A 22,172-nucleotide genomic window follows, 5' to 3' on the forward strand; every position below is an offset into this window, starting at 1 on the left:
ACACCCCAACTGGGGAACTGGTCCCCAACCCAGGCATGTGCTCATCTGGGAATCAAACCAGTGACCTTTGGGTTTGCAGATTGGCACTCAGTCCACTGAGCCACATCAGCCAGGGCTGGATTGTTCTTCATTTCAATTAGTATGTCCTTCGTTTCTGACTTGATCTTTTTTTATGCTGTTTAGGTCCTCACCAAGTTCCTTGAGCATCCTTATATCCAGTGTTTTGAAGTCTGCATCTGTTAGATTGCTTACCTCCCTTTTGTTTAGCTCTTTTTCAAAAGTTTTGGGCCATGTTTCTTTATCTCCTCATTTTGGCAGCCTCTCTATGTTTGTTTCTATGTATTAGGTAGAGCTGCTTTGACTCAGTGTCTTAGTAGTGTGGCCTAATGTAGTAGGTCTCCTGTAGGGTGCAGTGGCAGAGCCTCCCCTATCACTGAAGCTGGGTACTTGTGGTGTGCCTTTTATGTGGGCTAAGTATACTCTCCTCTTGCAGTTGAGTCTTCGTTGCTGTTGGCAGATCAATGGGAGGGATGTACCCAGGCCAGTCAGCTGCAAGGACTTGCTGTGACCACTGACCACCAACCCCCACACTCTGTGGAGGATCTGCTGTGCAGGGGCAGGATGGTGGTGCTCCAACATGGTCTGTAGCTATCCATCCACTGGGTGCGCTGACCCTAGGGTTTCCCAGGTGGTGCATGCCGAGGTCAGCCACCACCTGTGTTTTGCCTGGGGTCACCCTGCCTGAGCTATAAAGCAATCTGTGATGGCTGCTGCTTGTGCTGCCCTTGGAGATTCCTAGGCAAAGCCAAGCTGTGCATCTAGGCTGGCTGCTGCTAGTGTTGGGACTGAGGCTCATTGAGGCCAGCTGTTGCTTGTTTGAGAGAATTTAGGAAGTTGTGTGGTATAAGCCAAGACCAGCCTTTCATATGGAAAAGTACCTTGGGTGAGCCTATAAATTGGGTGGGTAAAGTCCCTGGGGATCTCCATGGCAGGTCAAACAGTGTTAACCAGTTGATGGAGTCTCAGATATAGCACCTGCTTGCGGGCTCTATGGAGGGAGGGTTTAAAAAGGGGACAGTGAATGGTGTCTGCTCGTCTTGATGCCAGATACTTCAGTTCTTCCCTGTATGTCACTGGTTCCTTTCACATTGCTACCCCGTTGCTGGAGCTCAGAGGGAGTGAGTCTGAATAGGTGCATCTGTGTGTGGGTTCTTTAAGAGGAACTGCTTGGGGCTCCAGTAGTTTCCTCTACCGACTTAATCCCCTCTGGTTTTTGCAGCCAGAAGTTGTGGGGATTTATCTTCCTGGCACTGGAACCTTGGGCTGGGGGCCTGGTGTGTGGCTGGAACTCCTTGCTCCCAAAATATATCTCCCTATTTTTATCCACCACATGTAGGTGAGGGACCAGCCCTTTCCGCGTCTCTTCCCCTCATAGCAGTCTGGATGGATTAGTTTCTTCAATCCTGTGTTGTCACATTTCCCATCAACTCGATTTCTGATGGTTCTGAGTGATGGTTATTCTATATTTTAATTGTAATTTTGATGTGGTTGTGCGAAGAGGTGAGCCATGCCTGCCTACACTGCCTTCTTGACCAGAAGTCTCTCTAGTTTTTTATGTTGTGATTCTTCACTGACAGTGTCACTGTGGTGGAGAGACTAAGAAAGAGTAAAAGTGTTTAGAAAAATTTTTAAAAAAATTATCAAGGTAGCTGAGCAAAGTCTGAAAATAACCTTGTTTCCAAAGTACTTTTAAGAAACCATGTTTCTTAAATGATAACAAAATGTACTCGCTTCATGTGTATAATGATAGTAATTATATTTCATAATTTTGTAATTTATTTAAAGCTAAAGCTTCAGAAAGTGTTCCATCGGAGAGTCTGCTTTCAGTCCCTGGACAGAAGAATGTAGACTCTTCTCCAGAAACCTCTCCCAGTGTGAGCCCCATGCCACATTCTTCATCAATTGCCAATCTTCAAACTGCTAGTAAACTTATTCTGAGTTCTAGACTGGTATATAGCCAACCTCTTGATCTTCCAGAAGGAGTTGAAGTAATAAGGGCAACACCTTCAGCAGGTAAGATAACTTTAAGACCAGGCAGTTGTAGCTCAGAGCGATCTTCAATGGGTAAAATGCATGAACTCTTCTGAAATGTGCTACGTTGACATTGAAATAATGATTTATTTTCTAGTAATAATACATCTACTTAAAAACATGTCTTTATAAGATATTTTCTGTGATAAATCTAATCTGCTTGGCATAATATGTTGTGAATATTTTAATGTGAGGTTTCCTGCCTGCACTATCATTTCCTGTAAACAGGAATACTATGTTAGCACAGTTGTAAAGAACAAATATGCTCATTTGTGAATCATTGAAGCTTTTTTTAAAAATCAAGGCTTATCATCCACATTATGTTAATTGCATCTCACATTTATTAAGTATGTTTGAACTATAGTTGCCAGATACTTTGGTGAAAAAATTTAGGATACAAAATTATAGTTCAGCTAGCCTAGAATGATACTGACTTTAACAAGGTGGATAAGATAGTTTGGAGGGTACGGCTGGAAGACAAATTTAAAATGACCTGTCATTTGTGGAATTGTAATAGAGGAGCTTGTAGAATAGTATTTTTGGGGAACTGAAATGAGAGGTTCAAGATTGTTCCAATTACTGGTGAATGATTTTGAGTATGAGTATTCTTACTCATTCCTAAGACAGGGTTGAATTCAGACTTGAAAAGATCACATTAAGAGTTTACTCTGGGCTTTTGTGGCAGGTGCAGATCTAGGTCAGTTTTTTAATCTTTAAAATATTTGGTAAATTTGGGATATACTCAAGTAAGTTTGTTGGCATTAATAATAAAAAATTATGTATTTTCATGAGCTTTATAAAAATACTTTCAGGTATTTTATTTGACAGTAACATTTCAAGAGAAGTAGTAACATGATTCCTATTATTTAGATGGAATATGCTCAGATGTTTAAGTGGCTTTTCCACTGTTACGAAGGTATCAGTGGACTGGAACCTGAAAATACAGGTCTTCTGACCCCAGTCTTAAATGCTATTATCCTTTATTATTATATCTATACTATTATATCACTATTATGACTCTCAAATGTAAGATAATTCACGGGCAGTATTAGTCTTTTGCAGCCAGGAATAAATATGAGAGTTCTGGTTCAGTGTTATGACAGCATGAATTAAAACTGGTAAAAAGGGTGAGATATAGTGACCTGTTCAACTGTCTGAAAATTTTTTTGTAGGATCAGATTTAGGGTCTAGGTTATTTGAGGACAGCTTAGGGACATTTGAAGGGCAAATTGTAAAGATTACTTAAGCAACTGTGATGAAAGAGATAAAAGAGAATGAAAGTCCAGTGAGGCATGCTGTGGTGAAGGCATATAAAAATTACAGTGGATAATAGATGGATTTATTAAGGGTTGACTTGAATTTTATTTTAATGAAATATTTGCCTCATTTAAGCCTAATTACCTAAATAATTAAGTGATTATTATTTTATATTTTGATTTCACCACTGGGCTGTTCAGTACTTTCATAGATACCTTGACCAATGGACATTTAGTGTCAGACACTGGTTAAGGGTGGGCTGCAGAGTTATTCTGAAGAAGTGCATAGTGATTTTGGACTTACCATTCCGGAATTTGATTACTAGCATATTATTTTGTGGCTCTATTGTTATGACTGTGTACTTTTTGTTTTTTTAAGGCCACCTGAGTTCTTCTTCAATTTATCCAGTGTGCCTTGCACCTTATTTAGTAGTTACAACTTGTTCTGACAATAAAGTACGCTTCTGGAAATGTAGTATGGAAACCAACATACAATGTGAAAGTGATGATAAAGAAACCTATCACTGGAGGAGATGGCCCTTGATGAATGATGAAGGAGAAGATAATAGCAGTACAGTGAGCATTGTGGGAAGACCCGTTGCTGTTAGCTGTTCATACACAGGTCGCCTTGCAGTGGCTTACAAACAACCTATCCAACACAATGGTTTTGTTTCCAAAGAATTTTCCATGCATGTTTGCATATTTGAATGTGAATCTACAGGAGGGTCAGAATGGGTTTTAGAACAAACAATTCATCTTGATGACTTGGTTAAGGTTGGGAATGTACTTGATTCAAGAATCAGTGTCGACAGTAATCTGTTTGTGTATAGCAAATCAGATGCCTTTTTGAGCAAGGATAGATATCTTATTCCAAATATTAAGCATTTGGTGCATTTGGATTGGGTATCAAAGGAAGATGGCTCCCACATTCTCACAGTGGGCGTTGGTGCTAATATCTTCATGTACGGGCGGCTTTCAGGAATTGTGACTGAACAAACCAACAGTAAGGATGGAGTAGCTGTCATTACTTTACCACTAGGTGGTAGTATCAAGCAAGGAGTTAGGTCAAGATGGGTTCTTCTTAGATCTATAGATTTGGTGTCTTCTGTTGATGGGACACCTTCACTGCCTGTGTCTCTCTCTTGGGTCAGAGATGGAATATTGGTGGTGGGAATGGATTGTGAAATGCATGTATATGCACAGTGGAAGCATGCTGTCAAATTTGGAGACACTGAAGTTGATAGTCCTGATGTAGAAGAGACTGCAATACAAGATCATTCTGCCCTTAAACCCAATATGTTGTCAAGAAAAAGTATTGTTGAAGGAACAGCTGTTGCTGATGATGTTTTTTGTTCACCAACTGTAGTTCAAGATGGTGGCCTATTTGAGGCTGCACATGTACTTTCCCCTACTCTCCCACAATATCATCCAACTCAACTGTTAGAATTGATGGATTTAGGGAAAGTTCGCAGGGCTAAAGCTATTCTCTCTCATTTAGTAAAATGTATTGCAGGTGAAGTTGCAGTAGTTAGAGATACTGATGCTGGAGAAGGAAGTAAGCGACATCTTTCTCGAACCATTAGTGTAAGTGGAAGTACAGCAAAGGATACAGTCACCATAGGAAAAGATGGCACTCGAGATTATACTGAGATAGATTCTATTCCTCCACTACCATTATATGCATTGCTTGCTGCAGATCAAGATACAACCTACCGAATTTCAGAAGAAAGTACAAAAATACAACAGAGCTATGAAGATCATACCAAAAGTCAGCCAGAGGATCAGTATTCAGAACTGTTCCAAGTACAGGATATAACAACAGATGATATTGATTTAGAGCCAGAAAAGAGAGAAAACAAATCAAAAGTAATAAATCTTTCCCAGTATGGACCAGCTTACTTTGGCCAAGAACATGCTAGGGTACTTTCGAGTCATCTTATGCACTCAAGCCTGCCAGGCCTTACCCGTTTGGAGCAGATGTTCCTTGTAGCCTTGGCTGATACAGTGGCTACCACCAGTACTGAGCTTGATGAAAACAGAGATAAGAGTTACTCAGGTAAGTATTCTCACAAAAAAGTTATAAAGTTACCATTATTAGAACTATTTGTATTATCTAAATAATGACTCACATATTAAATTGCGGTCTTTCTTTGAATCTTGCAAGGAAAAGATCTCTAATAGGCAGTCACTATCATGTCACATGATTAGTTGTGAAAGAAAAGACAATTGTGTTAGGCCCTCACTTATGACTTCATGGATTCATAATATCTGTGTGCATTCCTACATGAGTTTTACACTGAAACTTTTGTATGATATTTGGATATAGTCTTCTGCTTTTTCAGATTGATTTTTGTAGTTTATTTATTTACTTTTAGTCATAATAATGGCCCATTTGTTAATTTTGCTGTTGAACCATGAGGCTCATAGACATTTCATGAGCTCAACTTGTTCATCTTACCATTTCTAGGTATAAGTAATTTTTACAGGTATCTAATTTTCTCCAAAATATATTTTGATAAGGAAGTTTTCACATATTTTAATATAATGTATGTCTTGCTTAATTCATTTTGTACCCAGAAGATTTTTGGCTGTCTCTTGAAACTAAATTTCATTCTCTTTTATGCAAATAGTTGAAGGTAATGGTTCTGATTGTAAATGATGGCATTAGCAAAGGTAACCAAAGATGATTGATCATTCATCAATAAATATTGTGGAGGGGTGAACAATTTAATTACTCTGTGCCAGGTGGTTATGTACTTTATGATATTAAATTATCATCACAATCTTCTAGTAGGTGGCTATTATTTAATTTTATAGATGAAAACAGTGACCCTTAGGAAGTTTGTGACTTATCTAAGATTTCACAGGTAGTATGTGGCAGAACGGGTGTTTGTGGAAAAATCATTGCCTTCAAGCCCGTACTCTGTTTCACAAAATTTCCAAATTTGAGGAAAAAAGATTGTTCCTCAAAGCCACCTGGAATACATACCTTTATAGAGATTTATACCCTTACAATATATCGCTAACATTTTCACCTCTGTAGATTAAAATAACTAGAGACCTTTGTGTCCAGCTTGCAGCCCGCAGGCCACATGCGGCTCAGGATGGCTATGAATGCAGCCCAACACAAAATTGTAAATTTACTTAAAACATTATGATATTTTTTTGTGATGACATATCACAGTGAATTTAATATGTGGCCCAAGACAACTCTTCTTCCAGTGTGACCCACAAACGCCAAAAGGTTAGACACCCCTGCCTTAGAGGATTTTGCTGATGACCCATTTTCTAACCATGTTAATTTTTTAAAAAGTTCTAATTATTATGAGCTTGTGTACAATAAAACAACATTCTTCTCAGAATAACCTTAAGCCTTTGGCACAAATTTAATATATATTACAGTTTTTGCTCTGGGACATTAAGAAGGCAGGAATGCCACAGTCCATGAAAAATAGTTTAAAATTCCTGATACAGAACTATATCATTGGCTAGATAATATAAAAATGGCTCATCCTGGTCACAGTGGACTTTCATAAGGTAGATAAGGCAGGAATGAATGTCTCCATTTCACAGGTGGGGAACTGAAGCTCAGAGATTAAATAAGTTGCACATCTCAGTAAATGGATTCTAAGTAAATGAATTCTTCCATTTGTTCAGGTGAGACAACTTAGAGGCATTCCTGGCTCTGCTTTCTCTCACACCCCATATCTAGTTCACTGGCAAATGCTGTCAGTTCTACTTTATCTAGAATCCAGTCATTTCTCATGACCTCTCCTGTTACCACTCTGGTCCACGTCACTGTCACCTCCTGCCTAATTATGGACAGTTTCCTAAACTGCTTCATTCTTATTACCTCATTCTGTGTGAAGAATATAGGAACCAGTGATTGTTCTAAAGCAAAATCACATTAAATCTCTCCTCTGCTCAGCACATACCAGTGGCCGCCTAAATCACTTTAGAATAAAAGCCAAATCCTTACAGTGGTCTACAAGGTCCTATGTGGTCTGTGCTTATTTCCACTCTACTTCATGGGCCTCCTTGCTGTCCCACAAACACACTAAGCATGTTCCTGTCTCAGAGTCTTTGCACATGTTGTTTCCTTTGTGTAGAATGCTCTTCTTCTAGATTTATGCATGTTTTCATTCCTTTGCCTCCTCTAATTTCTCCTGCCATGTCATCTTATTGGAATGTTCTTCCCTGGTTACACAATATAAAATAGAGCTAATTCCAGTGTTCCTGTCCTCTCAATCCTGCTTTATTTCTCTCCATAGCATTACTTTCTACTAGACACATTATTTGTTTATTGTATGTCTCTGTCTCCTAAAGTGTCAGCCCGATGAGAGTATGCATTTTGCCTTACTCACTGCCAAATCCCCAGTACCTAAACTGTGCTTTGCATTTAGTAGATGCTTAATTTGTTGAATAAGTAAATGAATGGATGAATGAATATAGCTAATGGGAAGTAGAGCTGGAACTTGAACTTTGACAATGCAAACGTTTTATTTTCTTCTGGAAAATGCTATTTGAGTCAAGAGTCTGAGTACTAAGTGGCGGTCACTGGGTTAGGTGCTATTAATACTTTTGTTTTGCATTTATCCAATAGTGGTTATTGTTTTGATTAAATGTACTACACTTTCATACCTTTTTAACTAAAGGTAAATTTCTGGATTCAAGGTTGTGGTTCAACTTTGTAACAGTAGCCTGGGGAATCAAATTTCAAATCTTTGATAGTACTACTGTATGTCAGTTGAGCTAAAGATCTTATAAAGTATTACCTATTTAATTATATAACAAGTGATTTCACTTTGGTTATATAGTTTCTGTCTTTAAATCTCATCTCAATTCATGTAGGGTGTAACTTACTGTAGTTAATATATTTTTATTGGCTTTCAAGATTTCTTATTATGAGTAGCTATAAACACTATTACCCATATTAATAGGTAATTATATTTCCCCAACCATATTTAATGAGTTTTAGTATTTATATACCTTTGTAAAGATATTTTAATAAAGATATTAAAGTATTCACAAAAGAGTACACTCAAAATTACCTTATATATTGTGTAAATTATCGTGACTAAATTTATTGTTTATTTTCTAACTTTTGATTGTTTTGTGACCTGTTGCATTCCTTTTTCCTTAAACATATTTTCTGTTTACATTATAGGAAGAGACACCTTAGATGAATGTGGTTTGAGATACCTATTAGCTATGCGCTTGCATACATGCCTTTTGACATCACTGCCTCCTTTATACCGAGTACAGCTACTTCATCAAGGTATTTAACTACTTGTTTGAACTTTTGCACAACTGTTACTCAATATAGAAGTGTTGTATTCATATTTGTGTATAAGCATTCAGTAAATATGCTACCTATAGCTAGGCTTAAGGCCTTCCTGTCACATAGTACCCAATTACCATTTTTCTTTGTATCTTTCAGCTAGGTTCTGTGACTTTACTCATCTATTTCAGTTTCTCAGACTTTACTCAATAAAGTTACAGCAGCTCAGCAGTAAACCTTATATGCCTGACATTGTAACCCAATGTGGTCCTGAATTTCTTTGATATCTGATGCCTTTTCTTTTAAAGTTCTGTAAATTTGCTATACATGTTATTATTTATGTTTATTTTAATATAAGCACTGTGTTCTAAGTTATTTACTTACAAGTAAAGCTGATGTTTCAGGAATATCTGCCATATAGTAATCCAGCATATTCCCAGCACACTGCCAAACATGCTGCTTTGAGACAGAAGGATATATATCAACTCTATTACTTATAGATTAAAAAATTGAAACTAGAGTTTAAAGTGACCTGCCCAAAATATAGGGCTATTCATTAATAGAGTTAGAATTAGAATTCCAGTCCCATGCAGTTTTCATTAGATTGTGTTCCTTTTGAAACCAGCGTTTTGGATATAGCCCCATCAAATATGCATTAGTATTGTAGGACTTAGAATACCAGACTTTACAGTGTATTATTCTTATATTCTTTGAAAATATGATTCTACATAGTAGTCAAATATTCTGTCATGTGTCTAAACTATTTCATCTATTCAGTTAGTCATTTTTGAAACAAATTTTGTTATATTCTCTACTTGACTTATCACTGTAATGAATCACCTTATAACCTTGCATATAAATATTTATGTATATATCTTATTATTTCCTAATGTTGGTTTTCTAGAGGGGGGATTACTGAATTGATGGGCTTGAAAATTCTTAACTCCTGATAAGTATTGCCACAGTGTGAAATACTGTGCTAATTTACCCCCCTAGAAGCAATGTTTGATGATGCTAAAACTTAACCCATTGCCAATACTTAATTATCATTTTAAGGAATCTGTCCCATTTGGATAGACTTAAAAAATGGTGTCTTGATGTTCTTTTAAATTGCAGCTTTACTTATTTATTTCAAGTATATTTTATTGATTATGCTATTACAGTTGTCCCAATTTTTTTCTCCCCTTTCTTCCCCCTCTGCCCTGTAAATGGTCATCAAGTGTACTTCCTGACAGTTGTTGTAAATTGCTTAGGGAGATTTAAAACGCCTTAAATTTCTAAAGCTTTGGCAAATACCACTTTCCCTTTGATACAGTTAAAAGATTGGAGATGAGAAGGGACTGGTATTGTAGGTAATGGTCGTGGGAACAATTTTCAGGGGAAAAAAATAAGTGGCCAGTATATAGATAGAAAAGCTAAGAAGAACAGAGATAAACTGCAAAGAATAGCTTGCCATTGGTAGGCAAATAAAAATGAGTGCTTGTTGGTGCCTCTGTTCTTTCTTTGTAATACTTTTTTTCACCTCTAATAGTTAGGTTTCCAAATGCATTCACTGCTCCTAATCTTACACTTTGAGCTTAATTCTCTTGACATGCCGGTGTGTATTTTCAAAAACTTAATTAGTCAAATTTCATTTAAGGTTATAGAATATAATGTTATTATTTTTATAGTATAAAAGTATAGCAAAAGTATGCATTTGCATTGCTTTATAATAGCAATTTCTAAAGCAATGTGTTACTTGATTTAATAATTATCTCTTCAATCAGATGAAGATAAATACAGTGATAAGATTAATGATTGCAGATAAATAGTGAGAAATTAATCTGTCTTTTAGATTCTGAAAAACTACAAATTGTTAATAAAATTTGTCCATTTTTTTTGTTTCTTTTTAATTGTTATTCATTTGCAGCTGTCCTCCTCTTTCCCCCCACTGCTCTCCCCTGCTCCCAAAGACATTTCCCACCCCATTGTCGTTGTCCACGGTCCTTTGTACATGTTCCTCTTCTTCCCTCCATTATGCCACCTCTCTCCTCCCTTCTGGTCACTGTCAGTTTGTTCATTTTTGTTCCCTTAAATTTATAGTGGCAGTCAAGGCTTGATGCATTAGGTTTGTGATGATTTCAAAACAGGTGTATATAAAGGTTAGCAATGGGAAATTTAAAAGACAAGATTATTATTCAGAGTAGTCATGATAGATTTTTCCTTTTATAGTTTCTAAAAGAATTATTTTGGAGGAGTAATTATTAGAAAAGCTTTAAACTGCATGTGAAATTTGTTTAATAGTTGTTAATGAGAAAATTATAGGTAGTAATATAGATGGCCTTATTGCATTGAGGGGTTGTGTTGTCAAGTGACTGTCATTGACCCCTGACATTTCTTTGTTTACAAAATGTGTTCACATAGATGGCTGCATTGACTGATCTGGCTTCTTCCCTAGGCTTGCCAGAATGTGCCCAACATTCTCACTGTCTATTACCACTCTCCTCATGTTTCCTCTTCACCTGCTCTAAGTGGAGTAATAAAGTGCGTTCAGTAGTTAAACCACTGATAAACTCATTTGTACTTCCAAGTCTGATGGTGTCCCTAAACCCATTTTGTTGCTTCTAAATACAGTCTAGATCCCTGTCAGCCTTCTACCAGGGCAAAAAAGAGTTTGGGATGTCTCATCAATGTTAGACAGTTTTAAACTATTTTAAGTTGCCCTGGCTGGTGTGACTTAGTGGACTAAGTGCTGGCCTGTGAACCAGAGGTTGCTGTTTCAATTTCTAGTCAGAGCACATGCCTCAGGTGTGGGCCAGATACCCAGTTGGGGGTGTGCAAGAGGCAACCATACGTTGATGTTTTTCTCCCTCCCTTTCTCCCTCCCTTCTCCTTCCCTTCTCCTCTCTCTAAAAATAAATAAATAAAATCTTTAAAAAACAAAACAAAAAAACCCAACTACTTTAAACCAAGGGGCTAAACACAGAGGAATGTACCTCCTGACTGTTACTCCGTGGAAGTCGCATGAAGTTTAGAGCTTCCTTCAAAGTGATATCTAGCTCTTTGGCCAGAGGGATGAACAGGGCAATTTTTAGTATTCAGCACTAAAAGATACGGTCCACAAGCTAGTGGAACCGTGAAACACTGCCACCCAAGCACATGGGCCAAGATATTTTGACTTGATCAAAGCTTCCACTGTTGATAAGTTTGGTGTGTGTACATAGGAATGGCTTGATATTCAAATATCTTTCTTTCCAATGTGTAAGTTTCAGTGTTTCCATTTTTGCAGGGGAACAAAAGCAAGTATGTTTGGGGAAAAGGTAGAGATTTTGATTTTGTGTGTCCTGTCACTGATCTGATATTTATAAGCTTATAATATAAAATCCTGAATGATGGAAGACTTCCTTTCTTCCTTGTTTTATGCTTTCCACAATGAATGAATACATGGCTGTGTGAAACACTGTTTATCTTTCTAATTTAGGTGTGTCTACTTGCCATTTTGCCTGGGCTTTTCATTCGGAGGCGGAGGAAGAACTGATTAATAGGATTCCTGCAATTCAGAGAGGAGACCCTCAGTGGTCTGAGTTAAGAGCTATGGGAATAGGTTGGTGGGTCAGGAATATTAACACTCTTCGAAGATGCATTGAAAAGGTAACTTTACTTCATTGGATTTTGAACTTAAAAAAAGTCTTTTCTTGAAGGATAAAAGATAGTATCTTCCAGAAAACCTGTAGTGAGGAATTAGTTTGTATATCTTGAGGTCTTGAAAATTTCTTAAATGTTTTTGGATACTCCAATACTTGAATTTTATAAAATGTTGTGCAGTATATCAGTTGTCTTTTGCTATATATACATGAGTTTATACTATTTATGGAATAGCAATATTTTCTGCTATCTGTTGATGTGTACTCTAATATAAGAAACTACAAAAATCTAAATTTAGAAAATAAATTTAAATTCTCATTAGTTATATACATTACCTAGAAAAATCATTCTTTTTATATAAAAGATTTTCTGCATGGCTAGGTTAATAACAGCAAATTTCCTGTGCTTACTTAAAATAACATTCAATAAAAAGTTTTGATATGTATGCACTTGAAGGACATATCAATGGCAGCAAATGAAACATGCTATAAATTTTTTAAGACAGGTTTTTGTAATCAGTTTCTTGGTAGATTCCCTTTAGGGAAAAAAATTGTTAAAAAATTTGTTAGTAGAAGCTGAAAGTTCTTTCAGTGTTGCAGAAACTAACTGTTATTGAGCACGTACTGTGTGCTAGGTTTGGTGCTAGTTGTTTCTCATAAATTATTTCATCTTCTCATCAGCCCCATCCCCATTTTTCACCTGGTAGAACTAAGACTCAGAGAGGCTGGGTAACCAGCCCAAGCTCTCAACAACTATATGTGTGAGATTTAGTCTGTGCCCTTTCTACTCTGTCATGGTTAGGAAAGTGGGTTACTTTTGGGAGTCCATTGCAATTCCCAAAGTACAATTAATGATAACTGCATTTGTGAAGTATGCATGTATTTCTCCCAAGACGAATTTATTCTTCTATAATAGTAGTTATCAAATTTTGGTGTCAGAAGAATCACCTGGCCAACTTACTTAAAATGCATATTGCCCAGTCCTGCTCCCACGGTAGGCTGGGAGGGCTGCGGCCTCTGCCTTTGAATTAGTGTCCTGTGATTTCATAGGTGAGTATAAAAGCGTCATTTTCCTGCTACATGTAAGGCAACCAGTAAGATATCCACATTTTTCCTCTCAAAATAGGCACAAATATCAGAAGGAATTTTTTTCTCACACCAGCCAAGAAATCTAGTGTCTGGTGTATGGGAAAAGTTAATTATTATAGTATATAAATAACACAATATCTACATGAAATTTTTTATGTCCCAAAGCAGTGGAAGAAAGAGGATATATTTTGTCTGAAATGTTTCAGATACTGCCTACAAAGATCTGTTTAATTTGTCAGTGATGTGTTATTATAATTAAATAGTTCTGATATATACATATGATTTATTTCTACAAGTAATTTATCTCTTAAAATTAAACCAAAAGGATATGTAAATTTTTTTGCCTTGAGATTTAGATTATAAATCATTAGCTGAAGACGAATAAAAATCCTTCTAAAAATTATTAAACATTGGAATACTAAGTTAAGTGATTGAAGGCAAAGAAAATACTAAAAAGGAGGAAGCGAAATAAAAAATTAGTGAGAGTAAAGCATTTTCATGCTGCATTTCTAGGTATTTTTCCTCTGTCCCCCAAGCCTCAGTAGCTCCTGTTTGACCACCAGTCAGTGTGAGCTAATAAAACATTTACTGTTTTTTATCATTATGCTTCTCAACTAGTGACTTGCACAGGTTATCTCAGAATCTTTGAGAAATAAGATATGGTCTATTTGATATAGTTTTCAAAACAATATAATTATATATAATAATGTTACTGAAATAATTTTTAAACTTAAACTGGTTTGACTGGTTCTGTATATAGTCAGCAGCTTTGGTTATATGGCTCAAAGGAGGTTATCAGTTACAATACAAGAATTATATACTCATTAAGAGTTTTTCTCATGATTTTCTAAGAACTAAAATTTGTAAGCCCTTCAAAGTAATAGAACCTCAACCTTCTGTATTTTAATTACGTGCCAGAGAGAATGCATCAATCCTTCAGAATTGTCAAAATTTGATTGAAAAGTACCAGAAAAGTATGCTTTTATAAAAGTACACTTAAAAAAACAACTAGAACTTTTATTTTTGTCTGTAATTTTATAAATGTGTGTGTGTATAATTGATATTTATTCACAGATGTCTATATCAGTATTAATTGAAAGCTTTAAATTGTGAAATCACATGTACCATAGAAGGTAACATTTTAACTTTTATAAAACATTGAGGATGTAAAATGTTTAATGTTTTTTTTTAACATTTTTGTTATTGTTCGAATACATTTCTCTCCATTTTCCTGCCACCACTTTCTCCTTCCCCTCCCACCCCCAACTCCCACCCAATAATATGTTTAATTAAAAAAAAAAGAAATCATATGTATTGAATATTCATTCTGCCTTCTTTATTGTTTCCTATGTTAGACAGTTTTATTACTACCAGGGTTCTGATCCCTTTTCTACCCCTTACTGTGTGATCTTAGGCAGTTTACTTAACCTTTCTGTGTCACAGTCACCTCATATGTAAAATGGGATAATAGTACCTCATGGATTGTAGTGAGTCAATGAGATAAATGTAAGGTGCTAATTTTTATTATTTTTTATTATTACTGGCATGCAGATGGTTGTCTTTAGGAGCATGTATTATTATAAGATACTAGAGACTGTAGGATACAGCCAGTTTCTCCCATCTCCATAGTTTCTGTCAGCCACAGAAATAGCAGGGAAGCATTAATTGGTGTTCAGTTGATTGTAATTGTTTAATCAAAAGGTTAATTTAATATAATTATTTACTTATTGTTTAGGTTGCTAAAGCTTCTTTTCAAAGGAACAATGATGCGTTGGATGCTGCATTATTTTACCTTGCAATGAAGAAGAAAGCAGTAGTGTGGGGTCTGTTTAGGTAAGTTGCCTCAACACTTAACATAATTTAGTTAAATGAAGATTGTGCTGTGAATCAGAAACTTCGTACTTTTGAAAGTATTTAGATAAGTGATCTTGATCATATCAACTTACTTATTGGGGCTTTGCATTGTTTATCTGCAAAAAATAGACATATTGTTTTAGCCTACCTAAAGAGTGGGATGGTGTTTAAAAAAATTGATAAAGGTACTTTGGACAGTAAAAAATGCTCTTGCTTCCTATTTGTGTGCAGATAGGGTAATTTGAGTTTTCCTCATTAGAAGTGAAGAGAAGCATTATAATAAGTACCTATCACTGAAGTTATTGTTCTTTTGTTAGATGGGTGTTTCAGGTTTTTATTTTTCATTTTCACACATTCTGTAAAGGATTCAAAACACGTAAATTGTGATTTAACCCCTGATGTTTGTGCTCTGGTTCCCAGGTCACAGCATGATGAAAAAATGACAACATTTTTCAGCCACAACTTCAATGAAGATAGATGGCGTAAAGCTGCTTTGAAAAATGCTTTCTCTTTACTTGGAAAACAGCGCTTTGAACAATCTGCCGCCTTTTTCTTGTTAGCTGGTTCATTGAAAGATGCCATAGAGGTATAAATAAGAAAATATGCTATGCGATACTTGTAAGAGATTGAAAACCTGAAAGGGTTGTAGAGGAAGTTGTAATTTTTTGTGATATGTTTGTAAGGACAGAGAACAACTATATAAGTCACTGAACTTAAAGAGTGGCACTGTGAAAACTGCAATTACAAATTCAAGTGAAAAATGAGAAAAATTTTATATAGGGTATATTTCATTTTAAGATAAGTATATGTTGTGTATAAATGGATGAAACAATGGCAAAAAAAATTGTTTATGAATATTTTCTTCCTGGCCAGCTTGTGATTCTGAACTGTTTAAAGTATATGTAGGTCACAAACCCCTTATTTGGTGTAGAAAGGCAGATACTTTACATTCTTTATCTTCTAAATGTAGTTCATACATATAGAACTGAAATTGCAATTTGTACTGTTTTGTAATGTAGTTGTTCTAGATACTGGAAAATAAATGTAAACAGGTTAAACTTTTGCATTTTCTAATATAGAATTCTGGCAGCTGGTTAAGAGCGTAATTATAAATGTTTCTATTTATTTATGCTGTCTTCCTGATAGGGTACTTACTGTCATTGTGAACAATCCAAGTGGGTGAAAGAAAAATAGAACTGAACATAATACATGATAGAAGAAATAGGAAATATCCAACAAAGTGAAAGAACTTCACATTTAGAATTTGTCATATTTTCAACATTATCTCAGGTTTATGGGTTTTTTTTTAAAATAACAAATGTTTTTAATTTTAAACGAGGAAGTTCAGCTTAGAAGATAGGCAAAGAAGAGACATGTTGATTGAGAACATTCATATTGCCTAAATGATATAAAAATCTGAAGTGTGTAGTTACATTAGAATATGAACTAAGAGTAAAATAGAGTATGTGGCTTTATTTCATGCATTATTTACTATATAAATAGAAGTTTATTTTAAAATGGTAGTAATTATGTTTATATGGAAATAATGTGAAAATTAGGAGGAACTGATACCACAATAGGCATTTAATTTAAAAATGAATGTTACTAATTTAAATTGAGCTAAGTCTGAGATGATATTGATATACTTTATTTTATGCTTATTTTATAAATGATTTTTCTAGACTGGCAGCTACTAAGTTCAGATTTTTTACTCTTCTTCCTATTCCTTTAATCTCCTATCAGGCAATCATTTAACTACCCTTCAACCTCTGGACCTCCTCCTTCTACTATGAAATATAAATGGTAGATAATCTCAGGATATTGGTGGGATATTTTATGTCTCTAAATAAGTATTTCTTAATATTAAAATTTACAGGTGTGTCTTGAAAAAATGGAAGATATTCAGCTGGCCATGGTTATTGCCCGTTTATATGAATCTGAATTTGAGACTTCATCAACTTATATATCCATCCTAAATCAGAAGGTTTTGGGTTGCCAAAAGGATGGCTCAGGATTCGATTGCAAAAGGTTACATCCTGACCCTTTCCTGCGTAGTCTTGCCTATTGGGTGATGAAAGATTACACCCGAGCCTTGGACACATTGTTGGAACAAACACCAAAGGAGGATGATCATCATCAAGGTAGGATATTTTGTAAGTTTCTCTTTTTCTTTTTTAAAAGACGACAACTTCTGAGCTAATGTTCACTTGGATCAAAACCAAAAACAAACAGAAAAATCATTACCAGATTTACTTCACAACTTTCAGAAATTATCAAAATTTTGTGTATGGCTAAAGGATTAGTTACCTACAGTTTATAATGTAGTGTATCATTTGTTTTCATAGTTTGAGTAGTACTACGATGACTTCACACACATTTTTACTCTCACATGTAGTAGAGGCTTATAAAATAGAATTGCCATGCTATTCTAGTTTCATATCTATTGAACTGAAGCATTATGCAGCTCTTTCCATTTAATTACATAACTAGTTTTTCTTTCTTTTTTAAATAGAAGAGATTTTGGCTATTACACATACTGGTTTAGTGCATGGGCCTGGAAAAACTTTATTCTTAGGTGCTAAACTTTCTTTACTCTTAATTATCCCAAATAATGTATATTTTTTAAGCATCTTGAAGTTATTGTCAGATTGTCATCAATATAGTAATTTAGAAAATGGAAACTTCTAAGTATTTGTCAATAGAATAGTTAAATAAATTATTCCCAGAGAATAGACACGGTGCCATTAAAAATGAGGTAAATTGATGTGTTAATATGTGCTGTATGATTAAGTGAAAAAAGCAAAATGCTGAACAATGTGGTTCTTGATGCCATCATTTTACATACATGTGTCATATGCACACACGAATGGGCACTCACAGTGTCTGGCCTCCCTCTCCTTTTCTTGTTTCCTGGAACAAATCACGAGAAACTAAAGACTGGTCACTGGTTAACTTTTGGGAATAGGAGGAGAGAGACTTAAGCTTTTACTTTTTATTTTGTACTTTGTGTAGTTATAATTTTCTAGCCTAATATTTTTATTACTTATCTTTCAATGTTAAAAGAGATACTCTGGAAGAGATTAGGACCCAATTTTTACTTATTTACAAAGAGAAAACAGGATAATTTTAATAATATTTAAAGGAAAGAAAACATTTAGAAGAAACAAAATCAGAACTACCCAGGTAATTTTTATAGAAGGAAGGCTCAACTTATTTCTTAATGTTTTCCAGGTTAATTTTTAAAAACGTATCCTGGAAAGTTTCAAATATATATAAAAGGAATAATATAATGAAAATCTGTGAATTAATCACCCAGCTTCAATAATTATTAACTTATAACTAGCATCGTATCATATATACTGCATCCTATCCACCATTTCCCATCTCAACATAGATTTCTTTTAAAGCAGATTCCAACATATCATTTCATCTGTAAATATTTCAACATGAATTTCTAAAAAAATGACTCTTAAAAAACATAACATATGCCATTGTAAAGAATTTCAGTTAGCAATCATTGAACACAGTGTTCAGATTTCCCTGGTTATCTCATAAGATGTTATACAGTTGATTTGTTTGAATCAAGATCCAGAATGGGACCTATATATTGTGATTGGTTAGGTTTACTTTAATCCATAGTTTTCCCTCCTTTCTTCCCCCCACCCCCCTTGCAATTTATTTGTTTAAGAAGTAAGGTTCTTAATCCTATAGTTTCTTGTGTGTTGGGTTTTGCTGATTGTGTCCGTGTTGTGTCATTTAACATGTTTCCTCTTCCTGTGTTCTCTCTATTTCCTAGAAATTGGCAGGTAAGATTCTACAGGTGTTTATCAGATCAGATTTTTTTGGCAGAAATATTTCATAGGTGATGTTCATCAGGGGACTTGCAATGTCAACTTGTTTTACTTTTTGTGGTATTAATAGCCATCAATGATCATTGTCTAGGTTTTTTATTTCATTAGTGGTTGTAAAATGATGTTCTAATTCTGCCATTTTATCCTCTCTTTTGAGCTGGACTATTTAAGAGTATAGTCTCTCTCAGCAACTGTTTGATTACACTGAAGTCTACTAGTATGTATAGTGAGGGGAACATTTTTATCAGTTTTCAAAATAATAGTTTCATTCCCTAGCTTCCTATGAAGCTGACCACTTATGTTTTATATTTTTAAAGGTTATTTTGAACTCACAAATTTAGATAGAATTGTGTTTTAATCCATTGCATTTTGTTGTTATTGATGCTCAGATTATGCCATCTATAACCAATGCGAGCCTCTTCAAGTTTGAGAATCCTTTTGACGTTATTCCTTGATAGTTTTTTTCCTTTCTGGCAAGATATGTTACAGGCTCATTTTGTACATTTTCTGCCCTAGACCTGGAAATGGCCATTCCTCCAAAGAATCCTGGGTCCTTTTATATGGAATAATATTTAGAGACCACAGCCTGGGCACAGGAATTCTCATTGCTATTTGTTTGGTCATCATTTGTAGGCCATTTCAATGTATGGTGCTGGGAAATTTTTTTCCTGAGAATTCATGAGTTCACACTGAAATTTCAAATTGAAATACAGATTATAGTATTTTTTTTCTCCTTAGATTTAAAATTTGTACCTTATCAAGAAAAGCTTGGATTCTCATGGCATTAACATAATTACCTGCTATTAATATGCATATAATAGTTTCAGAATGCAAATATTTTTCATCACAACATTACTGAGAACAGTTAAAGTTTTTTCTTTTTTTGCAGTTGTTTTTTGTTTTTATGACATAGCCCACTAAGGATGTATAATTAAATTACTTGTTTTAAAGTCCCCTTATAGTTACTCTCTGTGTGGTTAATGCTACCAAATTGATACACAAAATCATTTCTTTAATTTTGCTTTTGAGTGAATTTTTTTAAAAAAATTGATTACTGTGGAAAGAGGACAATAAGGGGACTAAATGGTAATGGTAAAAATACAATAAAGATTAAAATTTTTAAAAAGGCATTGTTACAAGGGAAAAAATCTTGAGGAATATACACTGAAATAATAAAAGGTGTTTTGACGGTAAAAAAAGTTATTTAAAATATTGACATGGTTTTAAATAAAATATATAAAACCACAGTATTTTTGGAGAAATCTAGCTTCTTCCCTGACCTCTCTGCCCTGTTCTTCCCTCCCTTTTTAGGGAACCAAGTAAAAAAATTTTTTTATATGCCTTTTTTTTCATTTTAAAAATACAAGTGTGTGTGCATGTGTTTGTGCTTGTATGTTCCCTCCACTTTCTCAGATAAAAAGTACTTTACAGTGTATCATTTTTTGTAACCTATTTTACTTAATATATCCTGGACATCATTCTATAGCAGCACATAGGGAAATTCTTTTTGTTTCAGCTATGTAGTTTTACTGATTATGTGGATGTACCATAGTTTAATAACTTATCCTAAGTTCATATTTAAGTATCCTCTATTTTGAGAAAATGCTGACATATTTTATTCTTTTTAATAGAAATACAAATTAACATAGTACCTTACGATTGTATCTGCTTGATTTCTATAGTTATCATCAAATCTTGTAACCCAGTGGTGTTTAGTTTCTACAACTACCTTCGAACTCATCCTTTGCTTATTCGAAGAAACCTTGCCTCCCCTGAAGGAACTTTGGCAACCTTAGGTCTTAAAACTGAAAAAAACTTTGCCGATAAAATTAACCTCATAGAAAGAAAATTATTTTTTACCACTGCAAATGCTCATTTTAAAGTTGGATGTCCTGTTTTAGCGTTGGAGGTACTCTCCAAAATTCCCAAAGTTACCAAATCATCCGCTTTACCTGCAAAAAAAGATCAACCTGACTTCATTTCTAAAAAGATGGGTGATGTACCTTCAGAATCAAAAACTCTGAGTGATGGCAGTAGCAGTTCTGGCGTCGATTGGTCAAATGTAACTTCATCACAGTTTGATTGGAGTCAGCCAGTAGTAAAAGTTGATGAGGAACCTCTTAATCTTGATTGGGGTGAAGATCATGACAGTGCCTTAGAAGAGGAAGAAGATACAGGTGGTTTAGTAATGAAAAGTACAGATGTCAGTGGGAAAGATAGACAAGAAGATCAGAAAGCATCAGACCCTAGTAAGTTATTGACTCCTCAGGAAGACGAGAGTCTTGAAGGTAACACTGAAGTTGATGTGATTGCTGAACAACTAAAATTCAGAGCTTGTTTAAAGATCCTTATGACTGAACTGAGAACATTGGCTACAGGTTATGAAGTAGATGGAGGAAAACTCAGATTTCAACTTTATAACTGGCTTGAAAAGGAAATTGCTGCCTTGCATGAGATATGTAATCATGAAACAGTTATTAAAGAATATGCCAGTAGAACTTATTCTAAAGTAGAGAGTGATCTTCTGGATCAGGAAGAAATGATGAATAAACCAGATATTGATTCCTATGAGCGCCACCAAATAGAACGACGAAGGTTGCAGGCTAAACGAGAGCATGCAGAAAGACGGAAGTTGTGGTTGCAGAAAAACCAAGATCTGCTGAGAGTGTTTCTTAGTTACTGTAGCCTTCATGGGGCCCAAGGTGGTGGTCTGGCCTCAGTAAGGATGGAACTCAAATTTCTGTTACAAGAATCACAGCAGGTACGACCTTCAGTTCTGTTTCCAATCTTGGTTATTTTAACTATTTCAGTAGCCCTTCCAGTTATAGCTATAAAGCTCCTTTTTTAATTAATATTAATATGTTCAACTCCTCTATTTACAGGAGGCAAATTTATATATATATAATCTACATGGGTCTTTTTTAGACTTAAGTTTTGGGAATTAGGAGTAGGCTTAAAAGATTGAGACGACACCTATGTCATACTCATCTTCATCTTCTGTATCTAGCATAGTACCTCGTACATAATGGGTGCTCAATAAATTTTTGTAGACTGGGGGAGTAAGTATGTGAATCTGCTTCTTACATTCAAATATCAATCACCAGTATTTTTATCAAATAACTATTAA

General features: G+C 35.0%; 1 protein-coding gene across 2 annotated transcripts in view; it reads left to right on the plus strand.

Moving 5' to 3' along the window:
- DMXL2 (Dmx like 2) overlaps positions 1-22,172 on the plus strand; it is a 134,525-nt gene that overhangs the window by 84,448 nt on the left and 27,905 nt on the right. For both annotated transcript variants that reach the window (XM_054565427.1, XM_054565428.1), the window contains exons 17-24: positions 1,846-2,073; positions 3,727-5,403; positions 8,515-8,625; positions 12,089-12,258; positions 15,076-15,173; positions 15,615-15,780; positions 17,071-17,335; positions 20,728-21,806. In XM_054565427.1, coding sequence (XP_054421402.1) covers positions 1,846-2,073; positions 3,727-5,403; positions 8,515-8,625; positions 12,089-12,258; positions 15,076-15,173; positions 15,615-15,780; positions 17,071-17,335; positions 20,728-21,806 — 3,794 coding nt within the window. The remainder of the gene's footprint in view (positions 1-1,845; positions 2,074-3,726; positions 5,404-8,514; positions 8,626-12,088; positions 12,259-15,075; positions 15,174-15,614; positions 15,781-17,070; positions 17,336-20,727; positions 21,807-22,172) is intronic.

The sequence above is a fragment of the Pteronotus mesoamericanus genome, unplaced genomic scaffold (genome assembly GCF_021234165.1).
Source record: "Pteronotus mesoamericanus isolate MK-2021 breed Mesoamerican mustached bat unplaced genomic scaffold, CSHL_Meso_final contig_164, whole genome shotgun sequence".
Lineage (NCBI taxonomy): Eukaryota > Metazoa > Chordata > Mammalia > Chiroptera > Mormoopidae > Pteronotus > Pteronotus mesoamericanus.